General features: G+C 53.8%; 6 protein-coding genes across 6 annotated transcripts; 2 read left to right on the top strand and 4 right to left on the bottom strand.

Annotated features, from left to right (window-relative positions):
• Positions 1 to 434: 434 nt before the first annotated feature.
• BO80DRAFT_383681 (RIC1 family protein) lies at positions 435 to 3956 on the top strand. The gene is made up of 5 exons (XM_025716927.1): positions 435 to 857; positions 906 to 2300; positions 2346 to 2613; positions 2658 to 3133; positions 3178 to 3956. The coding sequence occupies exons 1-5, from the start codon at positions 597 to 599 to the stop codon at positions 3877 to 3879; spliced, it is 3102 nt and encodes a 1033-aa protein (XP_025574676.1). The 5' UTR covers positions 435 to 596; the 3' UTR covers positions 3880 to 3956.
• Positions 3957 to 4076: 120 nt separating this feature from the next.
• On the bottom strand, positions 4077 to 7199 carry BO80DRAFT_383675 (GTP-binding protein YchF). Its single transcript, XM_025716926.1, has 6 exons — positions 6754 to 7199; positions 6002 to 6559; positions 5234 to 5780; positions 4938 to 4968; positions 4589 to 4729; positions 4077 to 4503 (listed from the first exon to the last, which is right to left on the bottom strand). Exons 1-6 carry the CDS (start codon positions 6826 to 6828, stop codon positions 4107 to 4109), a joined length of 1749 nt encoding a protein of 582 aa, XP_025574675.1. The 5' UTR covers positions 6829 to 7199; the 3' UTR covers positions 4077 to 4106.
• Positions 7200 to 7695: 496 nt separating this feature from the next.
• On the bottom strand, positions 7696 to 9648 carry BO80DRAFT_445733 (uncharacterized protein; the record flags this gene model as incomplete). Its single annotated transcript, XM_025721506.1, has 2 exons — positions 7696 to 7920; positions 9004 to 9648. The coding sequence occupies 2 exons, from the start codon at positions 9646 to 9648 to the stop codon at positions 7696 to 7698; spliced, it is 870 nt and encodes a 289-aa protein (XP_025574674.1).
• Positions 9649 to 10058: 410 nt separating this feature from the next.
• hir1 (putative histone transcription regulator Hir1) lies at positions 10059 to 13982 on the bottom strand. The gene is made up of 4 exons (XM_025713374.1): positions 13782 to 13982; positions 13470 to 13691; positions 10628 to 13384; positions 10059 to 10567 (listed from the first exon to the last, which is right to left on the bottom strand). Exons 2-4 carry the CDS (start codon positions 13603 to 13605, stop codon positions 10470 to 10472), a joined length of 2991 nt encoding a protein of 996 aa, XP_025574673.1. The 5' UTR covers positions 13606 to 13691; positions 13782 to 13982; the 3' UTR covers positions 10059 to 10469.
• A 1-nt stretch (position 13983) lies between these two features.
• On the top strand, positions 13984 to 14248 carry BO80DRAFT_106450 (uncharacterized protein). Its single transcript, XM_025713373.1, has one exon. It carries the CDS (start codon positions 14025 to 14027, stop codon positions 14199 to 14201), a length of 177 nt encoding a protein of 58 aa, XP_025574672.1. The 5' UTR covers positions 13984 to 14024; the 3' UTR covers positions 14202 to 14248.
• A 213-nt stretch (positions 14249 to 14461) lies between these two features.
• BO80DRAFT_425845 (SPFH domain-containing protein) lies at positions 14462 to 16249 on the bottom strand. Its single transcript, XM_025719619.1, has 2 exons — positions 15689 to 16249; positions 14462 to 15584 (listed from the first exon to the last, which is right to left on the bottom strand). The coding sequence occupies exons 1-2, from the start codon at positions 16177 to 16179 to the stop codon at positions 14771 to 14773; spliced, it is 1305 nt and encodes a 434-aa protein (XP_025574671.1). The 5' UTR covers positions 16180 to 16249; the 3' UTR covers positions 14462 to 14770.
• Positions 16250 to 17261: the final 1012 nt, after the last annotated feature.

Genomic DNA, 17261 nt, shown 5'->3' with positions numbered 1-17261 from the left:
ACTGTCCACCCAGAGCATCCTTCATAGCAGCCTCGTTCGAAGGGTCGACCTTGAAGGTATCGGCAATGCAGGACTGGGCGATCTCGATGGATTCGGCGTCATCGGCGGTCAGGGTGCCATCCTTCAGGCTGGCACCGAGGAAGTCGACGATGGCGAGCGCCAGGCGCTTCTTGGACTCGGTGGGGGCCTAGAGAGCGGGACGCATTAGATTCTGCGACCATTGACCCGGCTGAGGCCCACGAAAGGAAGCAATCTTACCATTGTGCGAGGGAGATGGGGATTTTGTGAAAGGGGGGGCTTATCACGGACAAAGCAAAGGCGTCGCGGGGGATTTTGGATGCGGGGACTTTAGGTGTTTGGCACGTTTGCTTCGGAGCTCCCCAGCACGTGATACCCCGTGCTTCCGACCTGGATCCCATCCATATCCAGTCCCCGTCATCTTTCATTCATCGCTGTCAGAGAAGCTTGGGTGGATATGGTCGGTACTTGCGGGATCGCATCTGCCCCGGATCCGACGGTTTAAAATTCCCGCGTCTGACGAAGATGACTCGATGTGAACTCGCTCTACTCCGTGACTCTCGCGCCTGTGTCGAGCCATGTACTGGCCCAATGGAGTTCCCCGGGTCTATGCGATCAATGGCCCTGCAATCCCGGTTACACCTTCCGATGACGATGATTCAATCGACCATGAGAGCTCCACGGAGCAGGAGTTGTCGTTGAGAGAAAATGACCCCGAGAAGCCGACGGAGACGGACTCGGCCTGGGCAGATGAGCCCGTTGCCGGTCTCTGCGTCTCCCGGAGTGGGTTTATGTTTGCGACGATGACCAGCTCGTCGATCGCCATCTGGCAAACTAGAGTATGTTCTGGTCCTTTGTGATGATGCGCATGTGTTGACTGGCGGTAGCCCACCGCTGTTGTTGCTGCCGTTGCTCGGTCTGCCTCGTCCTTGGAGAACTATGGGCCTAACGTAGCTCTCTTGATGCATCCGGATTCGACGATTCTCGTGGTTCAAACGCTGAATGGATATCTCTTGACGTATACGATTGCTGTTGGCCCTACGACCCGTGTGTATCAGCAGCATTTCGATCAGACCAGCTCCACCCGCCGTCAACAGCTTGCTCGCTTGGCCGCGGAGGAAGAAGCGACCGGAATCCGAGACGTTAGCGTCCGATTTAGGATGGCCATCAAGATCGAGTCTGGGATTGCCAAGGCCCTTGCGTTGGATAATGAGCTTGTCGTTGCCACGGTGAAACCGGCCGCCATCCAGTGCATTCGGTGGACGCCCGATGCAGACGGCTCCCAGACCACGTCGGAGCTGCTGAGCCGGATCCTGGGCGTGTCCAAGCGTACGTCTATTACGGATATGGTGTATGATCGAGCTATCAACCTGCTGGTATGGATCACCAACGAAGGGCAAGCGTATGCCGTTCAGCGCACCCCAGACGGAGCCCCGGATTCGGAATCTCCGAAAAAGCTTTTCCAGGGACACTGCTTCCACAACCCGAAGGACGACGGCGAGAAAGCTGTAAAGGTTGCAGTCAACGCTCGATTTTCACTTCTTACTGTCAACTGCGCCAATGGGAACGTTCTCGTCTACACGGCCAAAGACTACATGGGGAATGTTCCCCTCTCACACAGTCTCCAGTTGCCAGCTTCCCCTGCTACGACTGGCAACTTGTCATTTATGTCCTATTCGCCCGACGGGTATTGTCTCTTCGCCGGCTACGAGCGTGGCTGGACAACATGGAGTGTTTTTGGGAAGCCGGGTGGGAATAGCTTCACGGCAGACCGGACGCTCGCCAAGTCGAACGACGAGGACTGGGTGACTGGGGTTTCCTACGGCTGCTGGATAGGCGGGGGAGCAGAAATCATTCTCGCGAGCCAGGACGATCGTCGACTGTGGATTCTGGAGACCGCACGGAGCGCCTTGACGGGCTGTTACTCTTCTGCCAACCTGGCTCGAGGCCTCCTGCAGACCGGAACGGAGATTATCCTGTATCGCGGGCACGATCTTCCCGACATCATGACTATCTCTGGGAAGGACTCGCTCTGGCATCATGCACAATATCCGCCGTCCTACCTGCATTCTCAGTGGCCCATCCGCTCCAGTGTCATCTCGCAGGACGGGAGGTACGTAGCCATTGCCGGCCGGCGTGGACTTGCACACTACAGCGTGAACAGCGGCCGCTGGAGGGTGTTTGAGGACTCCAAGATCGAGAACTCGTTTGCTGTCCGGGGCGGCATGTGCTGGTACGGACATATTTTAATTGCCGCCATCGACAACGATGGATCTTATGAGGTGAGTCTAGTGCAGTTCTGGGTATGGCAGGGCTAATCGTACCAGCTTCGTTTATATTCGCGAGAGATGCCTTTAAACAACCAGACCATTTTGCACATAGAATACCTTCCTTCGCCGGTGGTTTTCATCGGGCCATCAGGCGAAGACTCCCTTCTTGTCTATACATACGATAATATCCTCTACCACTATATCATCAACTCGGCACATTCGCGAATCACACTGGTCCCGGTTGGTCAGATTGCATTCCATGGAATCGTGCGGGCACCGACCCGCGTGCGGGCGATCAGCTGGATCTTGCCCGAAGAACAGATGCGTACGTGGTCCGCTTCTTTGATTGATGTGTACTGACTGTAGTAGGTAACGGCGATCCCTCCCAGGACGTCAAGGTCGCATCGGTGCTCTTGTTAGTCGACGGTAACCTGGTTCTGTTGCAGCCATCGATGTCGGAGACCGGGGAGCTGAAGTACGACATGCGGGTGGTGTCGCACGAAGTTGAATATTATATCTTAATGCGGGACCAGTTGTCCTTTAACTTTGCCCCGTCTATGGACGAGTCCGTCCCGCCTAGCCCGGCTGCGGAGATGGCTCTGAGCATGTATCACAGCAATCTCTCACTCCGGGATTCGCTGTGGACATTCTGCGGAAAAGAGCTCCTCTCGTGGAGTGATGTGCACGACGTCTTGCGCCGGGAGGACGTCGCGAAGCCGCTAGAGGTGCCCCTTGACTTTTATCCTCTGTCGGTCCTACTAAACAAGGGGATTGTGCTGGGGGTGGAAGCGGAGATGACCCAGCGCCGTGATGTCACCTTTTCCGTGCTGAAATTCGCTATCCGAGTGAGTTAATCCCCTAGGTGTCGCGACTGCCGCTAACTGTCCAGACACATCTTTTCCTCCCATACTTCCTCCAACATAGCCTAACGCATGGCGACATGCCCGCAGCGCTGTCGTTATGCCAATACTTCTCGCACCTCTCCTACTTTCCGCACGCGCTGGAAGTCCTGCTGCACCACGTTCTCGACGACGACGTCGACAATGCCAGCAAGGACAGCAAACCCGATCCCCTCCTCCCGGTCGTCATCTCCTTCCTCCAAGCGTCACTGCCGGCCACGGTATACCTGGACATTGTGGTCCAGTGCACACGAAAGACAGAACTCCGATCATGGCGAACGCTGTTCACCTACCTCCCTCCGCCAAAGGATCTCTTCGAGCAAGCGCTGAAGCTCAACTCGCTCAAAACGGCGGTGGGCTACCTGCTTGTGCTGCAAGCGTTCGAGGACGAAGACGACGACCACGACTCGCCGATCGAAGACTACGTGGTGCGGCTGATGTACCTAGCGTCGCGAAAGAACGACTGGGAGCTCTGCGGCGAGCTGGCCCGGTTCCTGATTGCGCTTGACGGGTCGGGAGACATGCTGCAGCGGGCCGTGATGCGGGCGGGACTACGCGATGGCAGTCTCCCCGGGCCAGGACTGGGGTCTGGGACGAGTGTGAAGGGACTGGGCTTGGCGATTCGCACGCCATCGTGGTCGTCACTATCCCCGACGACCCCGTTATCACCGCGTCCGACGGACGATCCCTAGCCTACCTCCCTTCCCTTCCCTACAACTGTATATAGCGAGACCACACCAACATAGACGTATGAACTTTTGACTTTCCTATTCACCGTCCACCTATACAGAACTAGCACATCTGCCAAAGCACTGGTATCATTCCATTCCAACCCGCTCCCAACTCCCATCCCCTTCCCCCTCCCCCTTCCCCCCCAACCCACCCCAACCCTTATCAAAAAAAAAAATAAGCAAGAAATCTAATCAAGATTAAACCTCCACAACCCATCCCCCAAATAATGCCCCTCATCCATAACCACGCCCTTCCCAAGACTCTTAATCTCCTCCGTGCCCACCTTCAACACCCCCACCAAACAAACCATCTCCTTCCCCTCCGCCTTGACGGCAACCACCTGCCCCGCCTCCACCGCCTGCTCCGCATCCGGTAATCTTCCCCCCGGGCTCGTCAACCCCGGCGCCATGAGCGCCGCGCCGGAGAGCACGAAGCGGATGGCGCCGCGGTCGATTTGCACGGTGGGGAGAGCGTCAGGGAAGGCGTGGATGAGTTTTAGGTGTGGGATGGGGGGGCCGTCGAGGGGTTGGTAGAAGAGGGGCGTGTTGGTGTTGCTGATTGTGTAGAGGGTTGCGCGTTCGGGACTATTTCATTGATTTATATCGATTAGTGTTGGGTGGTGGGGGTTGGGGGGTTGAGGGGGATAGGGAGGGGGAGGAAGGGGCGTACAGCTTCACGGCATCCAGTTGAGCCTTCTTGGGGAGGACTTCTTCAATGTAGGGTTCGAAACCGGGATAGGTTTCTAGGAAGCGTTGGCGGAGGGCGCGCTGCACGGAGGATTTGACTTTTGAGCGGTTGCTCGGGGGGATACTGTCATTTTCAATTATTGTTAGTATGTGATTTGATGGGATGTAGTTGGGATGGGTTTGGAGGTGAGGGTATGAGTGAGAGTGAAGGTTATGTTCTGTTGTTTCTGTCTGGGTTGTTGAGTGCTGTTGGAGTTGGCGGGGTAGGTGGAGGTAAAGTAGGTGGGAGGAGGTTGTAGGTAGGTATGTTGGCTTGGCTCATGATATGGGACGTGAAGCAATGAAGGTATCGACTCACTCTTTCTTGAACATGGTGCTGGCGGTTATGTGTGTATGATGTATGATGGTGCTGTGCTGCTATCGCGAATCTTCACGGCAGAGCTGCGGGGATCTAGGTCACGTGGTACTGGTGGGGGACAGCATCCTTCTCAGTTCCTCACTACGGAGTACTATGCATACAGAGTACGGAGTAGGCACAGTACAGGTTGAAGTATTACAGCTGGACTACAAATACGGACAGACTTGAAAGATTGAAGAGAATGCATTCATTTTACTGCACCGCTCTAACCACGGGCAGCACCAGCCTTGATCAACAACACATCACCATCCTCCACCACATAATCCTTACCCTTCGTCATGACCTTTCCGGCAGCCTTCACGGCACCTTCATCGCCATACTCACGCAGAGTCGCGTAGTTGTACACAATGGCCTGGATGAAGGTCTTCTCGAAGTCGGTGTGGATCACACCAGCAGCACCCGGGGCCTTCACGCCCTTACGGATCGTCCACTGGCGCACTTCGTCCGTACCGGTGGTGAAGAAACTGGCCAGGTTCAACACCTGACGCATGGTGGTGATCACCTTGGGCAGGGCCGACTTGGTGCTCAGCGACTTGCACTCCTCCAGAGCAGCCGCCTCATCCTCGAAGCGCGTCAGGCGCTCCTCGAAAGACACGGAGATGGGGATGAGCGGGTCACCAGTAGAGTTGGTCTTGATCCACTCGAACACCTTGGGCAGGTACTTGTTCTTCTGGCGGATGTAGTCCTTCTCACTGAGGTTGACCAGGTAGACAACCGGCTTGGCGGTGAGCAACATCAGGGGGTTGATGGTTTCAACCTAGTTGTCAAATCAGCAGCTGTTTTTCAAGAGCATGAAAACAAGCATAATCAAAAAGATATGACACGAATCAGATAGGACGTTCTCTCATGATGCCTCCGTTGGAATTAATTTGAGACATTCGACGAGCTGGGTTAATTCGAGCAAAGCTCTTATTCATCATAGTGTGGGAAGAAGCAGAAAAAGAGAAAGGAAAAGATAAAGAAATAAAATCAACGTACCTCCTTGGGAGCCCAGTCACCCTTGCGGACATCCTTGCCGTCCTGCAGCCACTCGAGCACCTTGGCAACGGTGGCCTCCTCCTCGCGGAGCTTCTTCATCTCCAGAGACTGACCACCACGCTTGGTCTGCTTCTGCAGACTCTCGAGCGCCTTCTCGACGAACTCGATATCCTTGATACGCAGCTCCTCGCTGATGATGGTCAGATCACGGACGGGGTCGACATCACCCTCGACGTGGATAATCTCGGCATCATCGAAGCAACGAACGACCTGGAAGATGGCGTCGACGGCACGGATGTGCGACAAGAAAGCGTTACCCAGACCAGCACCGGTCGAGGCACCGCGGGTCAGACCGGCAATATCATAGACGGTCAAGTTGGCGGGAACCTGGGACTTGGGCTTGTAGTGCTCGCAGAGCCAGTCGAAGCGGTCATCGGGAACAATGACACGCGCCTCTTCCGGGTCAATGGTGGCATAGGGGAAGTTGGCGGGGTTACCCAGCGTCGACTTAGTGATGGCCTGGAAGAGCGTGGACTTGCCAACGTTGGCGAGACCAACCTAGAGACAGGAGGTTAAAACATTTTTGCTCCTGCGCAATCACATTGTGTGGAATGTGTGGAAGGGAGAGAAAGGGAAGAAAAAGAAAAACCCTGCAGCGGATGGCTTAAATAGGGTAGGACAAGCGAGGGAAAATTAGGAGGCTGGGAGGGGCAGGAAAAAAAAAATCGCTGGTGGGGTCAATGCTCACATACGATACCACTCTTCAGGTTGTTTCCTGGACGGCCCAGCAGGACCTTTTCTTGAACGACGGCTTTCTTGGGAGGCATTTTGGATGCTTTCTTCTTTTTGCTGGAGTAGGCGCGGCGGGAGAGGAAGAAGAGGGGTGGCGGGGACCCAGCAAGCGAGACGAAGGAGGGGGAGGAGCAGCAGCTGCGCGACGCCAAAGAAGCAGGACCAGCTGCGGAGCGATGAAAGCGGAGAGGGAACGAAAGCAAAACAAACCGGGTGACCGAAGGGGGAGACGTGATGGCGGCGTCCACCGGACGTGGACAGAAGACGAGGGGAAAAGGAAGAGGGGAGGCAATGGGCAGTTTAAGCTTTCTCTACAGTACAACCGAGTCGCAATGAGGCCAGGGAGTGAGTGGCAGTAAGTCAGTACAACCAAGTATTCGTGGTTCGGAGTCGCGGTGATGTCGCGGGTGCCCTGCCCAAGGGTACATCCGGGCCCTCGTCATGACGAAGGCCCTTCGCTAATTTCATTGTGCTCGGGGCCCACCGCCCACGTGAGGAGCCAGCCCTGGCTGCCTTAACATTTAGGCAATCCATGGAATACAACTCAGAATAGTAGACCATACATGGCATAGTATATATCATGTGAACGAGTCAGCAGCTTCATAGAGCAGTCTGTCAAGCTTGCGAGAATGATCCAGTATGGTTGAAAAATGAGGGATGCGACAGCCCCTACAGAGTATATATTTCAGCTAGATCCACAACTGAGACACTCGGATTTTGAAAGCCCTTACACACTTTTATATTCCTCCTTATCTTAGAAAGCAAGATCATGTTTTACCATAGTACCAACATCGCTGCGCGCAGTCCAGCACACCCAACTCCTTCTAAATACCCCAGAAGAAACCTTCCCAACATAAAACCCTCAATTCGCTCGATATTCGACGAGAGGGTGGTAGAGACGATCATATATCCAACACCATGTAGTAGCCCTCAAACGGGCGATTTTCCAAGCCAAACCATGACCTGATAAGTGCGCCGAAAGGGTGGACGTCGGTAGTGGGAGCCTGGAACTTGACGCTGTCCTCGGAGCGCGAAGCTTCTGTGACGTAGGGGTGGATGGCCTGGAGACCGTAAAGGAGATAGGAGATGGCGTCATCCGACGGTGGTTTTTTGAATGTAAAAGTAATCTGCATCGTAGAACGTTTTTATATCGGGTCGTGGTGGATGGCTTGGGAGCAGTCGCACATCACCAATGTCGATGTGAAGAGAGTGAACGTGGCAGGAAGATCGTGGAAATGGAATATGGAAACAGCGAGGCCTAATATGTGCCCCATGTCTACTTCAATCATGCCAGTAAGTGCCAATGGGCTAGTGGGCTTGTGAAGCATCTAATGAAGCCGGTCGAGATGCAATGCAGCCAAGGTCCCAGCAATTGCGACCGATAAGGCCATACTCGAGGTATATTGCGTCGGCGAACATTGAATGGACACGTGGGGGCATGCCTTGGATGGAACCTGATTCACATGCTGTACCTAGATGCGCTAGAAATGTAGCGATATGCACCATGCGCACCGGCGCTTAATAGCGTTGCATAGATTGGTCATTACCCACAGAATTGTCCTGGGCCTTATCAACAGCTCTCGGAGTTCCGGCGCCTCAGATCCAACTCGATCCCCTGACGCTTTTTATCGGCCTTTACTCGTTTTAGGCTTCTAAATGCTTTCCACCATGTGGCTGTGAGGTTAGCAGGCTTCATGGGCTCAATCAGAGACTGCCAGAGCTGGAAAAAGAGACAGCGTAAGCTATCAGGCCAACAGTCATAGCTATGCTGGCTCCGAGGCAGAAGAACAGAAGACTTGGAATGAGAATACCACTGTAAGACACTGGCGATGCGAATGCCATCCTCTCAGGCCTCTTGCTTGCACTTTCCCAGATACTTTAATGGAATTGACCTAGATAATTCGATGAATGTCACCCAGTGACCCAGAAACTTGATGGAAAGGATGATATTGAGACTGAATTGATAATCTGACTGGCTTGAACACAGTAGACAATGAGCTGGACAAGAAGACAAGCAAACAGCGGCAACCACGTGCTTGTCCACCTGACCGACAGCGAATCCACAGATGGCAGGTATCACATCATACCCCCTGTCACACTTTCGAACGTTTTATGGCATCGGATTTTGTTATGTTTTTATCCTTCCCAGCCATCTTTCCCTCCTGAGCCCTGACACATTTATCCAAAAGCATCCTCATTCTAATATTCACCTCCTCCTGAAGTAAATCATGAACGACCTCATCAAACGAAGTCTTCCCCTTCTCAAACCGACTACTCAGATACCGAGTCAGGAAATCCTTCCAGGAATTGCCTAGGTTGCAAAGCAAGTACTGGATTTTCAACGGGTCGGGAAGAAGATACTTATCTCCGAGGCTGCGATCTAGTTTCTCTAGAGCTGCGGTGAGCTTCGTGACGTATTCTTCCATGCCATTGCAGTCATCATAGCGAGTATTCGTGACAGCCCGCAGACCTTTGAACGAAAGAGAACTGCAAGGAGTATTGTATTTCGCTTCGAGGTAGTCCCAGACGACCTTCGAGCATGACTGGTTTATCACCTCGTGCTTGATCGGATGGGACAAGGATTGACAGATCATGCCGTAGGCCTTGTCATCGGCATCTTGCCACAGTCTGAGCTTCTCTTTCGCCTGAGCAAGACTGGCGTCCTTGGTCGCTTTGGAAAGGGGCCCGAGTATCTGTGAGATGGCAGCAAGCTCCGGTTTCGTGTATTCGCCCGTGACGTATCGCCAAACTCCGTGAACGCGCAGGTGAGTGATCACGGTGGCCGACCAGTCCTGATAGTCTTCGGGACCGGTAAGTACTGGAAGATTTTTCATGTCCGCAGTGGCGTTCGACATGTTGCTGATAGGAAGTCCCGCGAATCAAGACGCTGATATGTAAAAGGAGATGTCGGGGCACGAAGCCAACAAGTGGGCAAGGAAGAGAGGCGAGGTCACCGGGTTGGGTTCCCAGACTCAGAATATGTCAGATGAGAGGGAAGGATAGTAGCAATCTTTTCAACAGAATATATAATTCGGGGGTTCACAAGAAAACGCCGCAGGATTGCGAGATGGAGATTATATAGTGGACATCTGATCCTGACTCGGAGGAATCCCATCTACACGTTGGCAACTTCCTGCGTACGGCGGAAGTTGCCTCAAAATCGTAGGGGACCTTCAAGCTGGACACCAAAGCAATGCTGCTTCATTTCCCGAGGCGATCAGGCATCTGATAGGGTAACCATCCCGGATTTGCTTGTTCTGGGATTGAGATCCAATTGATATGGAAGGTGGTTGGATCTAATTCTAGGAATTCCAGACAGTAACCGCAGTCGCAGCAGTCGTAGCACCATAAGAACAGTAATGATTGCAGCGCTAGAGAGAAGGATCACCTGGTATCTGCATGGTGCACCGCTTCCTGGCAACGAGTAATGATGTTAGCCAGGCTGCAAGGATGACGACATAAAGACAAGCACCACTCAAGTAGACACATCGCCAAATAACAATAACTAATATGGTACATACAAAGCACGAAAGGTAGTGTAAATCACGATGATAATTCCCTCCCCATCCCTTCCAGCCCATACGTCCAGCCATTTCAGACGAGAAAAAGGAGCACCGAGTCAACGCCAAGATAACGCCAAACAGAAATGAAGATGGCTCCCAAGTGATACCACGGCTTATGTTTCCATGGCATCACCGGCCTCAGACTCGTTGTCCACCACCCCCAAGAGTTTAGCATAGGGGACCGTTACGCGTTGGAGATCACGATGTTTTCCTAGATTGCTTAGTTAGATCGATGGTTGATGACGAAATATAAGCAAGAGCAAGCACATACCAAGGGCAAGGATAACCTCTTTCAATAACACCTCCCGTGGCCAGCCACAGAGAGTCTCTGAGCTTTCGCGCCAATTTCGGTCATCCTGCTCGTTGTCCTGTAACCGACGGATGGTGCCCGTGTCGTCCTCTTCGAATAGCCCGCCGATCAACCCCTTGAGGAGCTCCTCGACCTTCATCTTCAGCCCTTCAGCTCCGATTCGCTTAGCGTACATCGACAGATAGAGGCGAAACTCTTCCTTGGCGCCCAAGGACAGTGCGGCAGCGAGTCGGTTCTCCAGATGTGCAATGGAGACGCTGGACTCGAAGCTCTCGTAGCCCTCCCGCGATAGAAGCACCTTGATTAATCGCTGAAGGAAGTAGGCACGCCCACGCAGCAGTGTCTCGTTAGTAGTGTTGCGCTCCAGGAATGGAATAATCCCAGCCGACACCGCTGCCTTGGCGTCTTTATCCTGTTGCGAGTCCGTCGACTGGAGGTTGCCCACTGGTGCATCCGTGGTGTTCCAGTACTGACTACCGACAGCCCACCAGGCTTCGGAAATCCGCTGCCAGGTGTACATGGACGGTGAGTAAGAATAGCCCTCGCCATTAGACAAGGCAACCACCACTCGACCTTCGGAGTTAATCCGGGCGTTCGTGATGGCTGGTGCAGCTGTGGGGTGTGCGCCTAACGTGTGGACGGCAGCGTCAAGCACTGGCTGCAACGAGATGGGCGGATGTGGAGAGGAAAGATGTTTCACGTTCCAGACGTAGCACATGCCTACAGCGGAGATGCAGAGAATCCATGGGCCATTGCACTCGAGAATCACTGGTTGTGCCTCAAGGACAAGAGCGCTGACCAGCCGACGGCCGGCTGGCGTCCAGATGTACACCGATCCGTCTTCGCAGGCCGCCGCCCACATGCTCTGGTTACCTGTCACCAGAAGGACAGTCCGGGGAAGGAAATCCTGCCACAACGGCTGCTCGCCACGGAAGAGCGTGAGCCGCACTGGCTCTCGATCGACCGCCCGCCCCGTCAAGCTGGCCGGAGATGGATTGCGTGCTTCGAAAACAACATCGACCCGCGACTTGTTGGACTCGCCGGACGCATTGGGCGGCTCCGTCGGCTTTCCGGTGGGATCAATCGCTCGTACAATCTGACTACGGATCTTTGGAACCGCCAACCGAAGCTGGCTGATAGACATGCAGGGATTCATCACGGCGGGCCGAATGAACTCGGGGGTTTGCTGCTGGCCGGTGGGAGCAGGCTGCGGTTGCGCAGGAAGGAGGCCATCGGGCGTGTTTGCCAGAATCGGGGTGGCGCCGTTTTGACTGGCCAGCGCCACGCGCTTCTCAACATGTCCATCATCATCGCCTTCCAGCTGGGCGAGTTTGCGCTTGTTTCCGAAGAGAAGGGCTGCCAGACCACCCTTGGGTAGACCGTCAAATGGCTTGGAGAGGTCCACAATCGATTGTGGGGTGTCGGCCTTCACCTGGCTGCTGACCGAGGCCATCAGCCGAGCTTGTGGGAGAGAGGACTCGGCCGCTCCTGCACCAGACACCAACAGAGGAGCGATTCGCTTCTTTCCATCCTTGGTATATGTCGGACGCTGCTTCAGCCTCTCGAGCTTGGCCTGGTACGGATCAGGCTTCTCCGGTTCTGGCGCCGCGGGCGTTCCTGCAGTCTCGTTCGGTTGAGACTTTTGTGCATCTGGCGGAGGAGACGCTACTCGTGCCGGTGTCACACCGTTCGATGCCCCCGAGCCCGGTTTGCCATTGACGGTGGTGTCTGCCGCAGCGTGATCATCACCCATTAAAGCCCCCATGCGGCCCTCAACACCTTTGATCTCCCCGGCTTTGCTCTTCTCTTCAAGCAGCAGGCCGTCTGTGGTCTCTGTGATGCCCGCACCCTTCCTATTCGTGCCAAACTTGGTAAGTGACTTCTCATTCTCTTCCATCGCCATCGCATAGCCTAAATCCCCGTCCTCGAACCGCACCGCGAGAATCGTGCCGTCCAAGGCAGTAGCATAGAGGCATTTGCCGTCCGGGCTCCATGCGAGGTCGGAGATGGACTTGGCGGCTAGCTCCTGTGCAACCACAATAGGTCTAGGGTTACTAGTGATCCAGATACTGAGCGACTTATCGCCGCCCGCACAGGCAATAACCGTGACGGCGTTCTGCACCGCATGGCCTTGGCTATCCACCGCCGGTTTGGTGAGCGGTTGGGGCGAATACAACCGCGGAGAAAAGGAGCAAACTTCAACCGGCGCTTCGTGCCCAATGAGATTGATATCTCCATCCCACGAGCCCCGGTTGATGATCGCAACAGAGCTGACGGGACCGTTTACCGCATTGGCAGCAGCGATGTGCATACCATCCGGAGACCAGGAGCATCGGCGGAAGTAGGCCGTTAAGGGGGAATTGGAAAAGGGTGCAGAAATAGTCTGTTCAAGGATGAAGTTGTTCATTTGGTCATGAGCGCTGGAATTTGGAGCCGGAGACGTGAATCGGAAGATGCGAACCGTACGGTCATCGCTGGCCGTAGCAAAGTACTTATTTGCCGGATCGAACGTAATCCCCTTGACATGACTTTGGTGGATAGAAAGAGTCTTGAGCTTCTCGAACGTCGTTCCGGACCATACCACGACCTTCGAGTCCAGCCCAACCGACACCAAGATCGAAGAATCGTACGACCAACCCAGATCCTGAACATCGTTATCATGACCGATCAATCTCCGAATCGTGCGCCAGTTCTCAACAGGAGGCGCCTCGTTCGAACCTAAACCACAAAACAACACCAATCAGTCACCACACCATCAACATCACCAACCCCCCCCCCCCACCAAACCACCGGCAGCACCTACCAAACGTCGACGCATGAGACGGCGGGTTCGCGTCCAATGTATAGATGCACACAATCTTATCATCGGCTCCCGAGGCCAGATATTTCCCATTTGGCGAGAATCGCACCGTGTGAATCGTTCCGGAATGGTTGCTCATCGACGCCAGCTGTTTCGGTTTACTGGCATATTGCGGGTCGTCGGTGTTGCAAATCGCTTCTGTCGACCAAATTCGAACGTATCCATCTGTATTCCCCAATGTCTTTTGTCAATAACCTATTCCGTGAAGCTGTTTCCTTTGACAGCATGTATGATCTGTACGGACGGAACACTGACCTCCAGCCGCTGTCACGAGACGACTCCCATCCGGGGATACATCGCAACTATATACCTCGAAATCTTTCCGTTCACCTGCATATCACAAACCGAGATAGTGTTAGTCTGGTTCGAAAAAAGGAGGTGTATTGCGTGAGTGCTAGGAAAGGAGAAAACGAGGAATGATTTTCTCGTTGGACGGAGACCGAAAGGGAGGGAAAGGAAAACATTACCCCCATGTGTTAACCACACTGGCTTGATGATATGCATGGCGGAGACACCGTTGATGCCCTTGCTAGAATATTTCCTCCTCTTTCTCTATGTACGGGTTCACTGGAAGCTCGGTTTCACTGGCAAGTGAATGTGGTGGTGCTGGTAATGATTGAGGGACAACTTCTTTGTACCATCGCAAAGGAACTTCGTCCCCAGCTGATCGGATGACGGGGACCTCCGATCGCAAGTGAAGCCGTGGGATGCAGAATGTGCGGACGCTCGTGGGGAAGACGGTTTGGGCTGGCGAGAAGGGATCGGGAGGGTCAGCGCAAGGAACTAGGCGATGAGGGCGCGCCTGGTTTCAATGAAAGTCGCGATCCCCAGGATGGGCGGCGCGGGAGGCGGTGGCCCGAGCTTCTGCCGAGTATAGACAATAGTGAGAGGGCTGAGCTGCTGTCTACGGCTGTCTACGCGCAAGGCAGAGAATGTGCCCCTGAATCCACTTTTGTCTACTGTACATGATCCAGACAAGACCAACTCCCTCTCACCAATTACCGTAGCTGATGCACGCTCCAATATCCGGAGCCATAGCTCTCATTCGAGGCGACTCCCGAAGCATCATGCATCAGTACCTGACGGAGACATAGGACAATAGAGATACAAGACGGGTAGGACAGCAAGTCATCCAGAAGATTCGTAAGTTGGTGATTAAGAAAAGCAGCCGCGAAGGGAGAATGGTCAATCGTAATAGAACAATAAGGCTAGGAAAAGCCAAAAGAACACGGAAGCCGCTTTGTTCATTGGTGCTTCTGCTGGCTGACCTGGTCGAACCCTTCGAGGACGTCCTGAACGGGATCGGGGGTCTTCTGGTCCTGCTCGAGCTCAACCGGGTCAGACTCCGGGGCCTCAGACTTGATGGTCGAAGAGGTCTCCGTTTGAGCGGGCTCCTGCACTCCCAGGGTCTTTGCTGCGACAGCCTTGGCCTGGCCCTCACTGATTTTGCCGTAAACAGCCATAGCATTGGCAATCATACCACCCATATCCCCAACGTTACCAGGAACAACCACGGCAGTGCCCTCCTTGGCAAGGTTGGAGAAGGCGTCCACGTATTTCTCGGCGACACTGAGGCTGACAGCACCGTGAGCATTCTCCTGGCCAGCCTCAATAGCCTTTGCTACGGCATCGATACCCCTCGCGGTAGCCTGTGCCTTCAGCAGGATGGCCTCGGCCTCACCAGAAGCGCGGTTGATCTGTTCGGTCCGCATGGCCTCCGAAGCCAGGATGACGGACTGCTTCCGACCTTCGGCAATGTTGATCGCACTCTGTCGCTGACCTTCGGATTCGAGAATCTCCGCCCGCTTCGACCGCTCTGCCGTCACCTGGCGGTGCATGGCCGCAACAACTCCCTCGGGGGCATGAATGTCCCTAATCTCGTACCGCAAACACACGACACCCCAATCACGCGCGGCCTCGTTGATGGCCTGCGTGATGTTGGTATTTAACGTGGCGCGCTCCTTCAAGACGTGATCCAGGGTAAGCTGGCCGATTTCCGAACGCATGGTCGTCTGCGCAAGCTGAGAGATGGCATATTCGGCGTCCTCCACTCCGTAACTGGAGACAGAATTCCTCGTGGTCAGTCTGGGTATCCAGCGTATAAAAGAGCAAAACCCATTCCCGGAGTAACTCATGCAGCCATTGTTTCATTCCAAACTCACCTGGCTTTGTAGGCGTCAAAGACCCTCGTGTACAGCACACCATCCAATTCCAAAGTAACGTTGTCAGCCGTAATGGCATTTTGACTGGGTATCTCAATAGCCGACTCCTTCAGACTCTTGACATAGGCAATCCGGTCGAGGAACGGGATCAAGATCGCGAGACCGGGTTCTAGAATCCGGTGGAACTTGCCCATTCGCTCGACAATCCATGCTGTCTGTTGGGGAACAAAGCGAATGACGGTGTTGACAGGGAGGGAGGTGCGATTGGAAAAGTACGTAGGGGGTGCGCCTGATGACGATCCGGATCCCAGAGGCAGGAACGAGGATTCTGGCGCAAGCCTCCGAGGGGTGCTGGAAGCATTTCTCCGTCGAATGCGGTTCAGAGGGGATGTGGTCGTGATAGCAGAGCCGGGAAGGCGAGGATTAGAGAGGATAATTCGGTTATTTGAGGACCGAAGCAGCCTCATTGTGTGCCGGGAGGCCACATCCATTGTGGTATACAGGAATCTGCGGGACGGGATGGAAGGAGGGATTGAATTGGAGACTGATCGGAGACGCTGGAGAAGCCCGGGAGTGAAGCTCAAGCCGCTCGGCTGAAGCTGGCTGGCTGCTCCGTCTCCGCCTCAGGCATTAATGCTGAGTCAGCAGCTCCAGACCGTCTCGGCTCTGCTACTTCATACTCCGATACTTGTATAAAATTGGACAGCTTATATTTCCCCAGATACTTGAATTGCACATTGCCCACTGGACCTTCTTCAAAATACCACTGAAAACGCCAGAGAGCCCCGCTACCAATAAAGAAATCTCCAACGAACGCAATTGACCCCGTTTTTCTGTAATCCGTCCTACTCACACTCCGTATCCAAGGAACAAATTCAAATGGCGATACCCTCACCCAATGAGTATGCAAAGACACAAAAATGAACTTGGGAAGGCACCAAAGCTGGTAGTGACCTGACCAAGTGGGAGAGGCGCTCCTACCAAGCTCGCACGGTCATGCTGGTAAAGTCCTTCATTGTAGCATGTGGAGTATCATTTCATCTTCTGGGAATGCCGTATCAACTCCGCCCTGCTTGAATTGAAAAAAAGAAGCGAGAAGCTTTAATCCTTTTGGGGTTTTTTCTGGTTCCATTCGTACTAAAATCGAGACAGCAGGAGTAAACAGTAGCGCGGTATTAGGAAGAATATAAAACCCAGATGGACATTCTATGGTCGTGGAAAGAATTTCAGCCCGGCACACCTCAGAATCAAGCATCGAGAGCAGAGAACTCTGCCCAGTAAAACATGCCCGGACTCCAGAATTTTCGAAACCTCCCATGACGGAAACAGAAAAACGTAAAACAAAGAATAGGTGATATGAAGCCGAGACTGTCAAATGTGCATGAATAATCCACCTCAATGGACACAGGTCGTCGGCGCGAGAGAAGATAGATGCAAGTCATGAACAAAAAGCAACGATAGAAACATGGATGATCGAGAAAGCAGGGCGAGGAGGGACGAGAAGAGTGATAGAAACGAAAAAAAAAAAGACATAATTACTTTTGCAGCTCGGCACTCAGGCGAGCATCCCTAG

The sequence above is a fragment of the Aspergillus ibericus genome, assembly GCF_003184845.1.
Source record: "Aspergillus ibericus CBS 121593 unplaced genomic scaffold BO80scaffold_23, whole genome shotgun sequence".
Taxonomy (NCBI): domain Eukaryota; kingdom Fungi; phylum Ascomycota; class Eurotiomycetes; order Eurotiales; family Aspergillaceae; genus Aspergillus; species Aspergillus ibericus.
The sequence above is the reverse complement of the archived record's forward strand: the minus strand, read 5'-3'. Positions and strand labels throughout refer to the sequence as shown.

Bases quoted from the DNA above. Each gene is read 5' to 3' on its own strand.
- BO80DRAFT_383681 (XM_025716927.1), top strand. From the start codon at position 597: ATGTACTGGCCCAATGGAGTTCCCCGGGTCTATGCGATCAATGGCCCT. The intron at 2,614-2,657 runs GTACGTGGTCCG...TGACTGTAGTAG, and splicing joins CTTGCCCGAAGAACAGATGC to GTAACGGCGATCCCTCCCAG. The intron at 3,134-3,177 runs GTGAGTTAATCC...CTAACTGTCCAG, and splicing joins TGCTGAAATTCGCTATCCGA to ACACATCTTTTCCTCCCATA.
- BO80DRAFT_383675 (XM_025716926.1), bottom strand. From the start codon at position 6,828: ATGCCTCCCAAGAAAGCCGTCGTTCAAGAAAAGGTCCTGCTGGGCCGT. The intron at 4,969-5,233 runs GTTAGAGCGGTG...ACCATGTTCAAG, and splicing joins CAAGGCTGGTGCTGCCCGTG to AAAGAGTGAGTCGATACCTT. The intron at 4,730-4,937 runs GTCCCATATCAT...TGAAAATGACAG, and splicing joins CGATACCTTCATTGCTTCAC to TATCCCCCCGAGCAACCGCT.
- hir1 (XM_025713374.1), bottom strand. From the start codon at position 13,605: ATGAGCAACCATTCCGGAACGATTCACACGGTGCGATTCTCGCCAAAT. The intron at 13,385-13,469 runs GTAGGTGCTGCC...TTTGTGGTTTAG, and splicing joins GTCTCATGCGTCGACGTTTG to GTTCGAACGAGGCGCCTCCT. The intron at 10,568-10,627 runs GTATGTGCTTGC...TAAGCAATCTAG, and splicing joins AGAGGTTATCCTTGCCCTTG to GAAAACATCGTGATCTCCAA.
- BO80DRAFT_106450 (XM_025713373.1), top strand. From the start codon at position 14,025: ATGCATGGCGGAGACACCGTTGATGCCCTTGCTAGAATATTTCCTCCT.
- BO80DRAFT_425845 (XM_025719619.1), bottom strand. From the start codon at position 16,179: ATGGATGTGGCCTCCCGGCACACAATGAGGCTGCTTCGGTCCTCAAAT. The intron at 15,585-15,688 runs GTGAGTTTGGAA...TTCTGTCTCCAG, and splicing joins TTTGACGCCTACAAAGCCAG to TTACGGAGTGGAGGACGCCG.